General features: G+C 39.5%; 1 protein-coding gene across 4 annotated transcripts in view; it reads left to right on the top strand.

Annotated features, from left to right (window-relative positions):
* Positions 1–14,026, top strand: part of Tbc1d23 (TBC1 domain family member 23) — a 54,675-nt gene that overhangs the window by 28,290 nt on the left and 12,359 nt on the right. For all 4 annotated transcript variants that reach the window (XM_034515295.2, XM_034515294.2, XM_034515296.2 and 1 more), the window contains 6 exons: positions 3,782–3,904; positions 5,396–5,488; positions 7,640–7,810; positions 10,693–10,735; positions 12,331–12,437; positions 13,793–13,932. In XM_034515295.2, coding sequence (XP_034371186.1) covers positions 3,782–3,904; positions 5,396–5,488; positions 7,640–7,810; positions 10,693–10,735; positions 12,331–12,437; positions 13,793–13,932 — 677 coding nt within the window. The remainder of the gene's footprint in view (positions 1–3,781; positions 3,905–5,395; positions 5,489–7,639; positions 7,811–10,692; positions 10,736–12,330; positions 12,438–13,792; positions 13,933–14,026) is intronic.

The raw sequence follows: 14,026 nt of genomic DNA, 5'->3' as shown, positions 1-14,026 counted from the left end.
ACGTATATAACTAAATATGTAAGTACAGCCTGGGCAATCCATATGCTACTCCATGTGTGTGTTCTCAGGGCTGACCACTTGGCATTAGATAACAAATAGTTGTCCTCTTCCTTGGGGAAGGTTCCTTCTCCCACACTTGGCATTCCTTAGTTGCTGGAGTTTTGTTGTTGTTGTTGTTGTTATTGTTGTTGTTTCTTTGTTTGCTTTTGTTTTTTAAGATGAGGCCTCAGGAGCTTTCCCCTTCCATGTTAGTGTGTCATTCCATGTCCTTGTTCGGGCCATGTTTAGGCAGTCATGTTGTTGAGAGTTCATGGGTGTAACTTTGGACATTTCCAGGAAGCACACTCTCACAGTAAACTTTGTGTCCCTCTGGCTCTCACAGTCTTTTTGCCTCCTCTTAGACAATCTCAGCTCAGTTGTGTCACTTGTGTTTGCTGGGCCTGGGCTCTATGACTCTGTCCTGATCAGTGGTGGTCACTACATGACGTTTCTTCAGAGAGTAGTGAGAGCCACGCGTACCTGCAGATGTTATGATTTATTTTCCTTTACAGCTCAACAGTATTCTATGGTGTATAAGTACCATATTTTCATTCTCTGTCAGCCGGAGGACATTTAGTTTGTTTGCATTTTTTTTTTTTTCAGCTTTGTGAATGGAGCAGCAATGCCATCTTGAGCAAGCATCTGTAGAGAGTAGGTTGTCAGGTCCTCTGGGCATAAGCCAAGGAGTGCCATAGCTGAGTCATATCACAGATTTATTTTTAGTTTTTGAGAATTCTCCTCACTGATTTTCAGAGTGGCCGCAGTAGTTTGCAGTCCCACCAACAGTGAGGGAGGTTCCTCTTCCTCACGTCCTCTCCAGCATTTATTGTCAGTTTTGATCTCTGCCATTATGACTGGGGTAAGATGAGGTCTCAAAGTTATTATGATCTGCATTTCCTACTTGTTAGAGATGATTAAAAGTTTTTGAGATATTTCTTAGCCATTTTTATTTATTCTTTTGGAAACTCTGTTTAGAGTCCAAGCCTATTTTTGAATGGGTTATTTATTGTTTTTGAAACTTGTTTTTTTTTTTTTTTTAGTTCTTTATATATTCTGATTATTAATCCTCTGTCAGATGTATAGCTGGCAAGTTCCCTTCCATTCCGTGGGGTTCCCCACTCCTCGCTTTTAAACCTGGTTGTTTCTTTAGCTGTGGAGAGCTTTTTAGTTTACTGTGTCCCACTTGTCAATTTGGCCTTAATTCTTGGGCAAATGGGTCCTATTTAGAAAGTCCTTTCCGACACCTGTATCATGTATGGAACCGCCTTTGTTTCCTTCTTACAGTTTTGGTGTTTCAGGCTTCATGTTTAGGTCCTTGATACATTTGAAGCTAGTTTTTGTGCACGGTAGTAGATAAGGGCAGAATTAAATTAAATTTGTCCACATGTGGGCATCCAGTTCTCCTAGCATCATTTGTTAAACATACTTTCTTTTCTCCAGCATAGACGTTTAGCTTCTTTGTCAGTGCTAAATGGCTGGAGCTACATGCACTCATGTTTGGGTTTATTCCGTTGGTCTGCATGGTTTTTTTTTTTTTTTTGTGCCATTACCATATTGTTTTTATTACTATGGCTTTTTAATGTATTTTGAGATCTAGGATGGTGGTCCCTTGAGCATTGTTCTTTTTGCTCAGGATCATTTTGGTTATCCAGGGTTTTTGGTGGTTCCTTATGAATTTTATAATAGGTTTTTTTATTTATTCTATGAAGAATGAAATGGGGGACTTTGATTGGGATTGTGTTCAGTCTGTAAGCTGCTTTTGGCAGAATGGTCACTATCATCATATTTCTACCGGTGCAGGGGCATGAGGAGTCTCCCACTTTCTACTGGCTTTGTCTGTTTTTTCATAGGTTTTAAGGTTTCATTGTAGAGCTTTTTGTTTCCTTGGTTAGGTTTATCCTAAGATATTTTATTCTCTTGATGCTGTTGTCCGTGGAAGTGTGCCCATGATCTCCTTCTCTGTATGCTTGTTCGCAGGGGTCTCTGTGAACACACAGTACCCATAGAGTGATGATCTGTGGGAGGCAAGATGGCAGCTCAGTTAAATACTACTCAGTAGCTGCTATAGACTCAAACTTTAGGAGTCTGACCCTGAGTAATTTATTTTATACATAGTTAAACACAACACAATTTTTCCTGGTGATAGGTAACTGAATGCTGTATGCACAGTCAACCCGAAGACATGACTGCATTGAAACTCTTTGTAAATTACATGTGATACCCTCAGCAAAGATGGCCTCTATAGATTGACTGTATGTGACACCTTCCATAATGATAGGTCCCATAGATTGAAAATCCCACTGTAAGGGTCTGGGGAAGAATCCAGTATGGACTTGGCCACACAGATAGCCCAAAAGTCACCAGATTGTTAACCATGTCCACTCCAAGCCTTCTGGAAAGAAACCAGATCTCCCTATGAAGAGACAACCTGTGTTTTAAACATCCATGGTTCCTCTAGTGCTTATCTGTGAACATGAGAACCTCTGATCTTCCTGCATCTGGTGTTGATATTTAGAAAACTATTGATTTGTGCAGGCTGATTCTGTACCCTTCCATGTTGTTGAATTGATCACTTTTAGAAGTTTTCTGGTAGACTTCTGGGGCTCTCTTTCATATGTTATCTGGAAATAGGGCCGGTTTGACTTCTTTCTCCACTGGTATTCCTTTCATTTTCTTCTCTTACCTTATTACAGCAGCTAGTGCTTTGAGCATCAAAGTTTGGTTAATTGGCCAAGGATCTGTCCATCTTATTTATCTTCTTAAAGAACCAGTTCTTAGATTCGATGATTCTTTGTATTGTTTTCTGTTTCTATTTTATTCATTTCTGCTCTGATTCTTTTTGCAAAGGATTTGGTTTGTATTTGGTCTGTTCTTGTTTTTCTAAATTTTTATTTGTTTGTTTGTTTGTTTTTTGAGACATTGTTTCTCTGTTAGCCCTGGCTGCCTTAGAATTTGCTTTACAGACCAGGCTGGCCTTAAGCTCAGAGATCCACCTGCCTCTGCCTTCCAAGGGCTGGGATTAAAGGTCTGTGCTACCACTGCCTGACTCCAGAATTTTTAATAGCATCAGTAAGTCATCTGTTTGTGCTCTTTTGGTTTTTTTAATAATGAAGTCAGAACTGTAGGTTCCCCTGTAGGACTGCTTTCCCGATGTCCCGGAGGCTTTGCTGAGTTGTGTTTTCATTTTCATTTAGTTCCAGGAAAGTTTTCATTTCTTTTTTTGATTTCTTCTTTGACCCATTCATCATTGTACTCTTCCCCAGTGCTAGAGTTTAAACCCAAAATCGTTTAGATCCTCTTTTGGGAGAGATATTACTATGTAGCCTTCGTAGCCTGACACTTACTATGTACCCAGGCTTGTCATTGTCATGCAATGTCCCTGCCTCACTTTCTCAATTAACAGTGTGCACCCGTATACTAGGCAGACCCAGTGTCTTGAGTATACTGGGTAAGCTTATTCTGTTACTGACATTTTTAGCTCCAACAGTTAATATTTAATGTGGGTATCAATATAGAACTGCATAGAATTATTTTTCTTAGTCTTTTATTTTTTGTGAATTCTGACTGCAACACACACACATATCCTATAAAATTTGAGATTATATGATACTAAGTTTTAAAAGAAGTCTATTAAACTCAAGGTGGTAACAATTATTTCACATTTTATTATGTATAGTAGAATATTTTCAGGAAGAGCACTTTGATTTTTCTTTGTAATGTTTACAGTTTTCTCTCTGTGTAGGATAATCACCATCTCTTTGGTAGTACTCTGTTGGGAATCAAGGACGACGAGGCAGATCTGAGCCAGGCTCTGTGTCTGGCTGTTTCAGTATCAGAGATCCTTCAAGCAAATCAGCTGCAAGGGGTAAGTAAAACAATCCCATCTGTCGGGAACTGGGCCCTTTGAACGTAAGGAACTGGAGCAGAGTGATAGCTCAGGGTTGGAGCATGTGCTTTGCATGCCTGAGGCCCTGGGTTCAATTCCTGCCACCAGAAACAAGTAAAGAACATTCCCTCACTGTCATCGATTCCTGCAAAATCTGTTTGCCATTACATCGCCTTTGTGGATAAGTGTGTTATATCTCCTGTCCATATGGCCATTTTCAACATCCATCTTTGGGCTACTTTGATTGCCAACAATTATTTTTGTCTTTCTAGACACCAATTTGACAGATTGCCCTTTCTTCACAATGTCAGTAAAGCAACTGAACATGGCACTGTATGAGAACTTAAAGGGGTGTATTAGCCTCTGACAGTTAATCTGGGCAGATATACAGCTTGCTGAATCACATGGTTTCATGCCATAAAGAAAGTCATAGAAAATTATGAAAATATGTTGTAGCCAGGCAGTGGTGGCGCATGCCTTTGATCCCAGCACTCGGAAGGCAGAGGCAGGCAGATCTCTGGGAGTTTGAGGCCAGCCTGGTCTACAAAGCAAGTTTCAGGACAGCCAGGGCTCTACAGAGAAACCCTGTTTTTTTTTTTTTTTTGTTTGTTTGTTTTGTTTTGTTTTTTTTTTTTGTTTTTTTTTTTTTTTTTAATTCATAATTTTCTATTATGGTCTTCATCAAAGTATGAGTCAGTTTAATTGGTGAGCATTCTCACTATGTGCTGAAATATAATGCTGTATGTTTCTATGGTGCTTAGACGAGGCTTAGATATGTGACAACTGCCTTCATAGAGCATCTCAGTTAAACCTCTTACTGCATGGTTATGTTTTGTCCAGGCTTTTCAACAAGCACACACATATGTCCCTTTTTATAAGTAACATTAAAAAAAATTAAAGTCCAAGTTAAAAAAGCACATACAAAGCCAGGTGTTGGTGGCACATGTCTTTAATCCCAGCGCTTGGCAGAGGCAGATAGATCTCTGAGTTCAAAGCCAGCCTGGTCTAAAGATCGAGTTCCAGGACAGGCAAAGATACACAGAGAAATCCTGTCTCAGACAAACAAAGAAAACAAAACAAAAGGCATATGTGAACCTGGCTCCTCCATATACAAGGAAAACAGTTAGTTCTTTGGACTGCCTGTCAGTTTGTGGACCTGAAGACAGCAGTTTGTCTAGCATTGTGTTTAAGGAAATAAAGTGTTGATTTCCAATATATATAGAATTTTTGTTCAGATTGCCAGACTCTTGCTACATATTGGCTTTCAAGCTTAATACATAAGAAAAATTGTATTTAGATCCTAAATGTTACATTTTTTGTGTGTGTATATAAGTTGGGTCCTCCTAACTCCCTGTGAGGTCCATTTAAAAACAACCTGTTCCCCCTCTTTTCGTTTCTTTTTACTATCCTGTCATGTGATGTGAGCGTTATATCTAATTCTAGGAATGTCAAATGTTGTTTTTCTTTTAGGAAGGAGTCCGGTTCTTTGTGGTGGACTGCCGTCCCGCAGAGCAGTACAATGCTGGTCATTTGTCCACTGCGTTCCACTTAGACTCAGACTTGGTTAGTATAAGTGCACAGCGAATGTTTTGGGAGAGACCGTGGATTTCCCTTTGGCTTATGGCTAGATTTACAGGACCCAGTGGGGATGCTTTCTTTTTGCTTCTGGCAGTCGCCTGTGGGAGGGGCTTGAGTTCCCTTTTCTTCTAGCATCAGTTGTCATAAAGAGTCAGTGACATCTGTTAACTGTGGCTCACTGTTCCTTCCATTATTATGTAAGTAAATTCTACACTCACTATGAGCTGTCTCAAAGGTAGATCACTTAGCATTGTGCCTTGCACCTAGTAAGTACTGTAGAAATAAGAGCTCTTAGCATAATTGGATAAGAATCCTAGAAGTTTTTGTTATAAGACATTTTTAAAGCTTATGAGTATTTTTATACCTACTATGCAGGCAGTGTTGTATCTGACATGTAAGTAAGTGCTCAGCTGATAAAGTCACCCTATCCTAGGGTGATTTTCACTGTAGAAGTGGGTAAAATAAATACGTTCCTGCGAGATGCTTAGAGCTGCTGTAGCCCTGAGACTGGCACCATGTGAGCCACTCGAGGTTAAAGCTCTGGAGGAGGTGGGGAGCAGATGTGGGATAGGGAGGTACCCTCTACCCCAACCCCATTCACCCCCCTACCCTCCAGCTGAATACACAGCTTTCCTTTCCCCTCCTCAGCTTGTCTAGAAATGTTGGTCCTGGAGCCAGACGGATGTGTTGAAGGGCTGGGTGGTATGGAAAGGAAAGTAATAGAAAATGTAGGTAGTACTTAGAGTTTTGACATTGGATGATCCGAAAGGACATGCTAGCCTGTCTATGTTCTCTGAGTGAAAGCTGTGCCTGTCTCCTTTCATTGCATGTTCTTAAACTTATGATCCATGGGTACCTTCATTTTCACCAATTAACATTTCCGAGAATATGCTGAATCAGCACTGTCATTAGCTGGTTCCGTCTTCACCTTTAATACATGGTCTCCCTTTGCCACTTTACCTTTGCTTAATGGTTTCTTGGGACCTTTCCGTTTCCTTTACTGTTTCATAGTGGGCCATGCTGCAGCTATGACCGTAGTTTGTTGTTCGGTTGATGTGTATTTTGATTACTTTCAGTTTTTGTTATGAAGCTGCTGATGGAAACTTTACATGTATTTTATGTAGTTTTCCAAATAGCTCTATAAAGTGGACTCTTTAAAGTAGAATACTTGGGTTGGCGGATATGGGCATACAGATGTTACTGCTCTTTAAAAATCCTTATACCTCAATACCGGATATGTGTGTGCTCTGTATCACTGGGCATTACCAGTCATGGGGTTTTTGTTTGTTTTCTAGAATAGACTGAAAATAGAGATAATCAAGCAAGGTGCGAACATCTTTTTTCTCTCTTCTTAAAGTTGATTTCCCTTGGTGCTGGAGAGATGGCTAAGAGGTTAAGCACACATGCTGGTCTTGAAGAAGACTGGAGTTTATTTCTCAGCCCCCACATGACAGCTCATAACTGCCTATAACTCTGGTTCCAAGGGATCTGATCCCTCTTCTGGCCTCCGTAAATACCTGCACATATTGGTGCATACATATACATACAGTCACTCAGACATAACAATCTTCAAAATTAATAAATTGCTCTTTTCTCTGATCTGCCCATTTTTTCTTCTGGATTTTTGCTGTGATTTGTATGGGATTTTATTTAGTAAGAATAACTTCGAATTTTTGTAGTTATTGGTATACTCACTCCATTGAAAATAAGAAGTGAGTTTTGATTTTTGTTTTACCAATACCTAAAGTAAATGGTAAGTAAATGGTCTCTACTGTTTCTGACGTCTTCTCAGAAATACATGGATTGCCTTGAAAGAGGAAACTGAAAAGCAGAACTGTTTGCATCTGTACTTGTTACTTACTCTGTTCAGAGCTAAACTCTGTCATCATGACTCAGGACTATTGTAGCTGGCCATTGTTCTGTGTGAAACAGTTCTTCCCCTCTGAGAAGTATTTTTCTCAGCCTTTGTTCTAATATATTCATAAACTTTTGTCTCTGGAATTTTACTTACTTAAGCCTTTTCATTTTCCATTTCTTTAATGCTTGGTTTTTAATGTCGGTAATTTACTTGGAAGTATTTTTCTTGTTTTACAAATATATGCTTGCCAAGTTTCTAATTTTTAAAAATTAATCTAGATGCTCCAGAATCCATCCGAGTTTGCACAGTCAGTAAAGTCCTTGCTAGAAGCACAGAAGCAGTCCATTGAGTCTGGATCCATAGCTGGCGGGGAGCACCTCTGTTTTATGGGCAGTGGCAGAGAGGAGGAAGACATGTATATGAACATGGTCCTCGCACACTTCCTGCAGGTATGCTCACCTTGAAGAAGATCGACAGCTAATGTTCTTTTATATCTATGTATCCATTTATTTTGTAAGATTCTTGATTTTATATCTTAAGATCTTTTTCTCAATATTTTTCTTACATGCTCATATGATACTATTTTAATTTTAAGTTATAAACCATATAGAACCTATTTTTGTGTAGGAAGTGAGGTAGGAAAATTACTGTGCCATCTATCCCTTTATTGATGAGTTTTTATAATATACTGGATTCCTCTGTGCTCAGGATGTATTCACAAAGTACTTTTTTGTATTAATCTTTGTCGCTTCATGTTCTACAACTTTTAGTAACTATATGATTTATTTTGATTCCTTTACTTGTTTTGATTATATGTACGTATACAGATATATGTACATGTGTATACATATATATATCTCCATTATCCATGACATATACATATGCACACATATATGCATATACATATCTGTTACCCATGACATACTTTGCCATGTTCTCCCTTGAGCTGGTTCTCTGTAGCACAGCTAACTGCGGTTGGTGATTTTATGCTGTCTGCCCCCTGCCTCAGTGTCTTAGCCACAGATGGCTCTTTATGAACAGCTGATTGTTCAGTACTTTTGGGGTGTTCCCACACTGAAGTCTGTGTGTCACGTCCGCAACTGTGGAATCAGGAAGACAGTGGCCTTGCTCCTCGCAGCCACTCCGTCTTGGACCTTTTCTAGTTCTGTTGTATTTTCCAAGGAATTTGGCTTGAGAACATTCTTTTAATACTTAAGTCTTTGAAAGAAAAAGGCAGAGAAGCAGAAGGTATTTGGTGGAGGTATTTAAGCATTCTTAAAAGAGAGAGCTACAAGTTTACAAGTTTATTCAGAGAGCAAAGACTCACTTTAGCCATGAACCTAACTGGCCATTTTAAAATGTTCCAGTATTATAAACTATGCTGTAAGGGATATCATATAGCAGGAATTTGGGCTATTATGAACTTTGTTGTTTATTGTTATTTAAATTCTTCATGGAGTTTTAGAATTCCTTCCTCCTCAATTTTCATCACAAAAATTTCAAAGAAATTGCCACTTAGAAGAATTGGGGTCTGAGGAGATGGCTTACAAAGTTCTGATAAACAAAGAGTCTTGAGAACCTGAGAGGTCAGCTCCCAACACTCACATAAAAAGTTAGATGTGGTGGTATGTACCTGTAATCTCGGAGTGACGGGAGGGAAAGACAGAGACAGGAAGGTCCCTGAAGCACTCAGCTAGATCCAGGTTCAATAAAAGACCTTGTCTCAAAAAGCATGGCAAGCAATTGAAGACTTATTCTTGACTTCTGGCTTCTCCCTGCACATGTACGTAAGCTCTTGCAAGTGTGCATTGAGGGCACTCACATGTGCTTGTATGTGTGCATCTGGGGCATGTGCATGCACATGCACACACGTACATGTATACCCACACTCAACATACATGCATACATGTGAATACATACGGACATAAATAAAGAGAAATAAAAATAGAAAGTAGGGGGCCAGAGAGATGTCTCTGTGGTCAAGAACAAGGGATACTCCAGCAGAGGAGCTGAGTCTGGTCCCCAGCAACCATTTCAGACATCTTCCTGTAACCCAGTTCCAGGGCGTGTGATGTCTCTGCACTCATCTGCACATATCCGTACCAATACATATACAGTTATTTTTTTAAGTCTTTATTTTTTTTTTTTTAAGGTAGGATCTTTCTACATAGATCTGGCTGCCCTGGAACTTACTGTCTAGACCAGGCTGGCCTCAAACTGGCAGATATCCACCTGCCTCTGCCTCTTAAGTACTGGCACTAAAGATGTATGCCTCTACACCCAGCTAATTAAAAAAAAAAAAAGTGGAGAAAGACTGTTGTAAAATCTTTATAACATGATCATACTGTCATACCTTAGTATAAGAAAAAGAATCTAACTAGTATTCAAGTTTCCTTGTTTTTCCTAGGCTCTAAAATATGACGCTGTTTATGTTTTTAATTTATGGGTTCCCAGGTTTTAGTTTTATATTGCATATATTTGTTGAAACACCAGTTAGTTGTCTGTGCAGCTTCCCACGTTCTGTATTTTGCTCTTTATGTTCACCTCATGTCATTTCTTTTTCCTGATGTCATTTCATTCATCCCTGGCTTGCCATTATTTGGATCCATTTTGTATTTTGTTTTTTAATTAAAATATGACATTTTAATTAATGTATTTGTGTGTGTGTACAAGCATGCACGTACTTGCAGGACATCCCACATTGAAACAGGACAGCTTGTGAAAGTTGGTTCTCTCCTCTCACCATGTGGGTCCTGGGAACCAAAGTCAAGTCATCAGGCTTGGTGGCAAGCACCTTTACTTGCTGAACCATGCTTCTGGCCCTAGTTTTTTGTTATTGTTTTTTTCTTTTATGTAGACCAGGCTAGACTCAGATTTGAGATCCCAAAGACTTAGCCTTGAAAGCTGACTTTTAAGTTTTTAGTAGTTTACAAAATGGTAATTCTTGTCATTTTCTTTTTTTAATAGCCAGCTATGATATTTTTATATTATTTTTAGTAAAGGACAAAAAATATTTGAAACTTTAAAACCCTACTTTGATTAAATTCTAAAATGTAATTCCATTGACTTGGTATGACTCTCGTACTGTGGAGACTGTAACACAAATAAAAACACAGTCTTAATAGCCATGAAGCTGCCTCCTTCTTTGGCTCAAGCCCATACAGCATGGAAGGTCAATACATGTACATGTGCTAAAGTCCACAGTGTCAGGGAAACGGGATGCTAGAAATGTAATATAGAACTGTGTGTTGTATTTGCAGTGCTTTAGGACTGTCTGGGGCTTTAACTAAACTGCATTTTGCAATAACCTAAATTTTCTCTTTTATTACAGAAAAACAAAGAGTATGTTAGCATTGCCAGCGGAGGATTTATGGGTAAGCCTTTAATGCATTAATTTAATTGAGTCTACTTTTCAGACAAAAAATAGAGTGATTACCAATGAGCTGATTTAGTTTTATGAGACTGGTTAATGTTTACCTTCTGTCTCCAGTCATTTAGTATTGTCAGAACAGAGAAGGCAAGTAGAACATATAGATAACAAAGAACAAGGACAACTGAGATGAGTGAATACAGATTATTTAGATAAGTAATTGTGCTTATTTTATTTAGCTTCTATTTCAAAATGTTGTTTTTATTTTGTAAGGTATTTGAGATTGAAAGCAGGGGCTCATATATGCAAAGGAAGCATCTTACCACGGAGCTCATCCTCCAACTCCTAATCCTCCTGCCTCAGCCTTTTAACAGGATCAGGAGTTTGAGGGCCAATTGACTGTACTACATGGTGAGTTCTAGGGCAGCCTAAACCTATCTCAAAAACCAAAACCAAGCAAGAGCACCAATAAAACCTCAAACAAACAAACTCAACCACCATCAAAAAGGTGTGTATGTGTGTGTGACTGAGTGTGTGTGTGTGTGTGTGTGTGTGTGTGTGTGTGTGTGTGTTGGGGCTCTAGCTCAGTTTTTGGAGGGTTTGCGTAGTATGTACAAGGCCCTTGGGTTTACTCTTCCCCCAACCCCCATAATCCCAGCACTCTGGAGGATAGCAGAGTCATTCTCCACTAACTAGCAAATTTGAGATCAGTTTGGGAAAAATGAGACTCTGTCTCAAAACAAACACACAAACAAAAACAAAAAAACCCAAACCAAAAAATTTGAAAACTACATTGTTGCGATTTAAGGTTGGACACCTTTCAGTGCAGCACTTCAAAATCAGAGGCAGGTGGAGCTCTGTGAGTTTGAGGCCAGCGAGGGCTACACAGTTAAATCCTGTCTGGAAAAAAAAAAAAAGAGAGAGATATTGTTAAACAAGTGTTGACCCCTTGCCTGCTGTTATTAGAAATTCTGGTAACAATACAAAAGCTGGTTACTAGTCATATAATTCTTAAGAGTGTTCAGAAAAAAAAAAAGCATTATATTACAATGTATACTCAGGTTACAAAGAAAATAAGGCCTTGCTGTGTCTAGCCTCAGCCGCCCTGACCCAGGTATTCCATGAGACTCCGGCTCATGCTGTTTCTCTGTGGGATCCCCGAGAGCTGAGATCTTAGTGTGCATTACCGTGGCCACAGTCTAGAGTTCTAGAAAGCTTTTGAAAACTATAACTTTTTTCCCTCTCCATTAATCTTTCTCTCATTAATGCTCAAGTCTATGTTGTCATGGGAAAAAAAATTTGTGTCTCCTAGCTTTTCTGTGAATTCTTTGTGTGTTGAAATCACGACACATTATCTGTTAGTACTTGCAAGCCTGTTCTCTAATCATCTCTCTGGGGACTCTGAAGGGGCTTTAGACAGGTGGAAAAGGTTTGCTGTGGCCTGGCATTCTCAGTGGGGTGCAGGACAACACACATGGCCGTTATGTCCTTGATCCACTTACATTTAGCTGTGATGTGTTGTTACACTTCTCTGGTGTTTGGTCTTTGCAGAGAGTCTCCTGTTCCAGCTTTTGTTTTGTTTGTCTTGTTTACTTTCAGCCCTACAGCAGCACCTGGCAGACATAAATGTGGAAGGACCAGAGAGTGGATACGGCCACTGGATTGCCAGTACCTCTGGGTCAAGGAGCAGCATCAGCTCTGTCGATGTAAGTACATGTGTGGAGCATGCTGGCAGTTTCCAGAAAAGATGCTTAACTCCCATAACCCCAGCATAAAAGAAAAGATGTCAGAAATATTTAGTACACAATGAGGAATCATTGTTGCAAGGTTAAGGACATGATGGTGCAGATAAAGTCAAAAGTTGGCCAGCCTGGTATATTCGATATTTAATGATTGTGATGTGAATAACTGAAGTTTTGCTGTAGGGAGGAATTACATCTGCGCTAAAAGTCTTGACAGTTAAATTAGATGTCATTACATCAATTTGTTAACAAATAGTAAACATGGACCAATGTTTATTCTGTACAGCAGAGACAGAAAACTGCTATACAGGGTGACAGTTACTCATTTGGACTTAGGTAGAGACTATTGTTAGGTCTGCAGTTCATCTGTAGAGCTTTTATGATTTCCAGCAAGACCTTTCAGCTGTGGTTTCTCCACCTGTGCAATAAAATGATAACGTTTCCCCTCAGGAGGCCTGAGGACTAGGCGAGCAAGAATATGCATAGTAGTCCATTGTAGATGTGTGTGGGTTCATCTACAGCCACATGACCAAAACATCATTGTTACAGTATTTGTAGATAAGGCTTCTCCGAGAATTTGCTTTTACCTCGATCCTCTAGGTATACAAGAAAAGGAACTAATATTCCATTGTGTGTGTTGTCATTTATTCAGCTAATACATTGCTTTCCATCTTTTCCTGTTACAAACACTGTTTCATGAGTGCACGCAAGGTGCTAGGCCAGAGGCTGACATTTGTCTTTCTCAGTCAGTGTCTACCTTACTGTTTTTAAGACGGGGCCTATTAATGGGGCTGACCAGTTCAGATAGATTGGGTAGTCAATGACAGGTATCCTCCTGTGGGCCCTGCCCCTCCCTATCCCCACATACTGGGGTTACAATTCATACTGCTGTGCTTTGATTTCACATGGGTTCCAGGGACCCAGACTCAGAATGTCCTGTTTGCAGGGTGAGCGCTTTACCCCAGCTCCTTATCCTCTAACCCACTCTTTACAAGCGGAGATACAGATATGTCTGTATAGAATAAAGGCCATGTGAGGGTAAGGTGGAAAGGTGAACATCTGCCCATACATGAAAATATGAAAATGTACACCTTTTCCCAATACATAGAATTGAACCTACCCTGAACTAATTTAATTACAATTGTTTCTTTAAAGTCTCTTTGTTCAGATACAGTGGCATTCTGAGATACACTGAATTTTAATACTTCAACATTGGAATTTGGTGGGGATACAATTCTGTCTATAGTGTGTGTAACTTTTAGCAGTCCTGTATGCATTGATTATGTAGAGAGTGGTTCATCTATGACCTTGTTTTTCAGGGTGAATCTTGTAATGGCTCAAATGATAGAGGGATGAAGTCCCTTGTAAATAAAATGACTGTGGCTCTCAAGACAAAATCTGTTAATGTCAGGGAGAAGGTCATCAGCTTCATTGAGAACACGTCAACTCCTGTGGACCGGTGAGCTTCTTATACAGTGGGGACTTAGGATGAGTAACTAAATGGAAGGATGTTCTGTAACGAGTTTCAGCTGGAGTGCTGTAGAAGGGGCCCC

The sequence above is a fragment of the Arvicanthis niloticus genome, chromosome 12 (genome assembly GCF_011762505.2).
Source record: "Arvicanthis niloticus isolate mArvNil1 chromosome 12, mArvNil1.pat.X, whole genome shotgun sequence".
In the NCBI taxonomy this organism is placed as follows: domain Eukaryota; kingdom Metazoa; phylum Chordata; class Mammalia; order Rodentia; family Muridae; genus Arvicanthis; species Arvicanthis niloticus.
The sequence above is the reverse complement of the archived record's forward strand: the minus strand, read 5'-3'. Positions and strand labels throughout refer to the sequence as shown.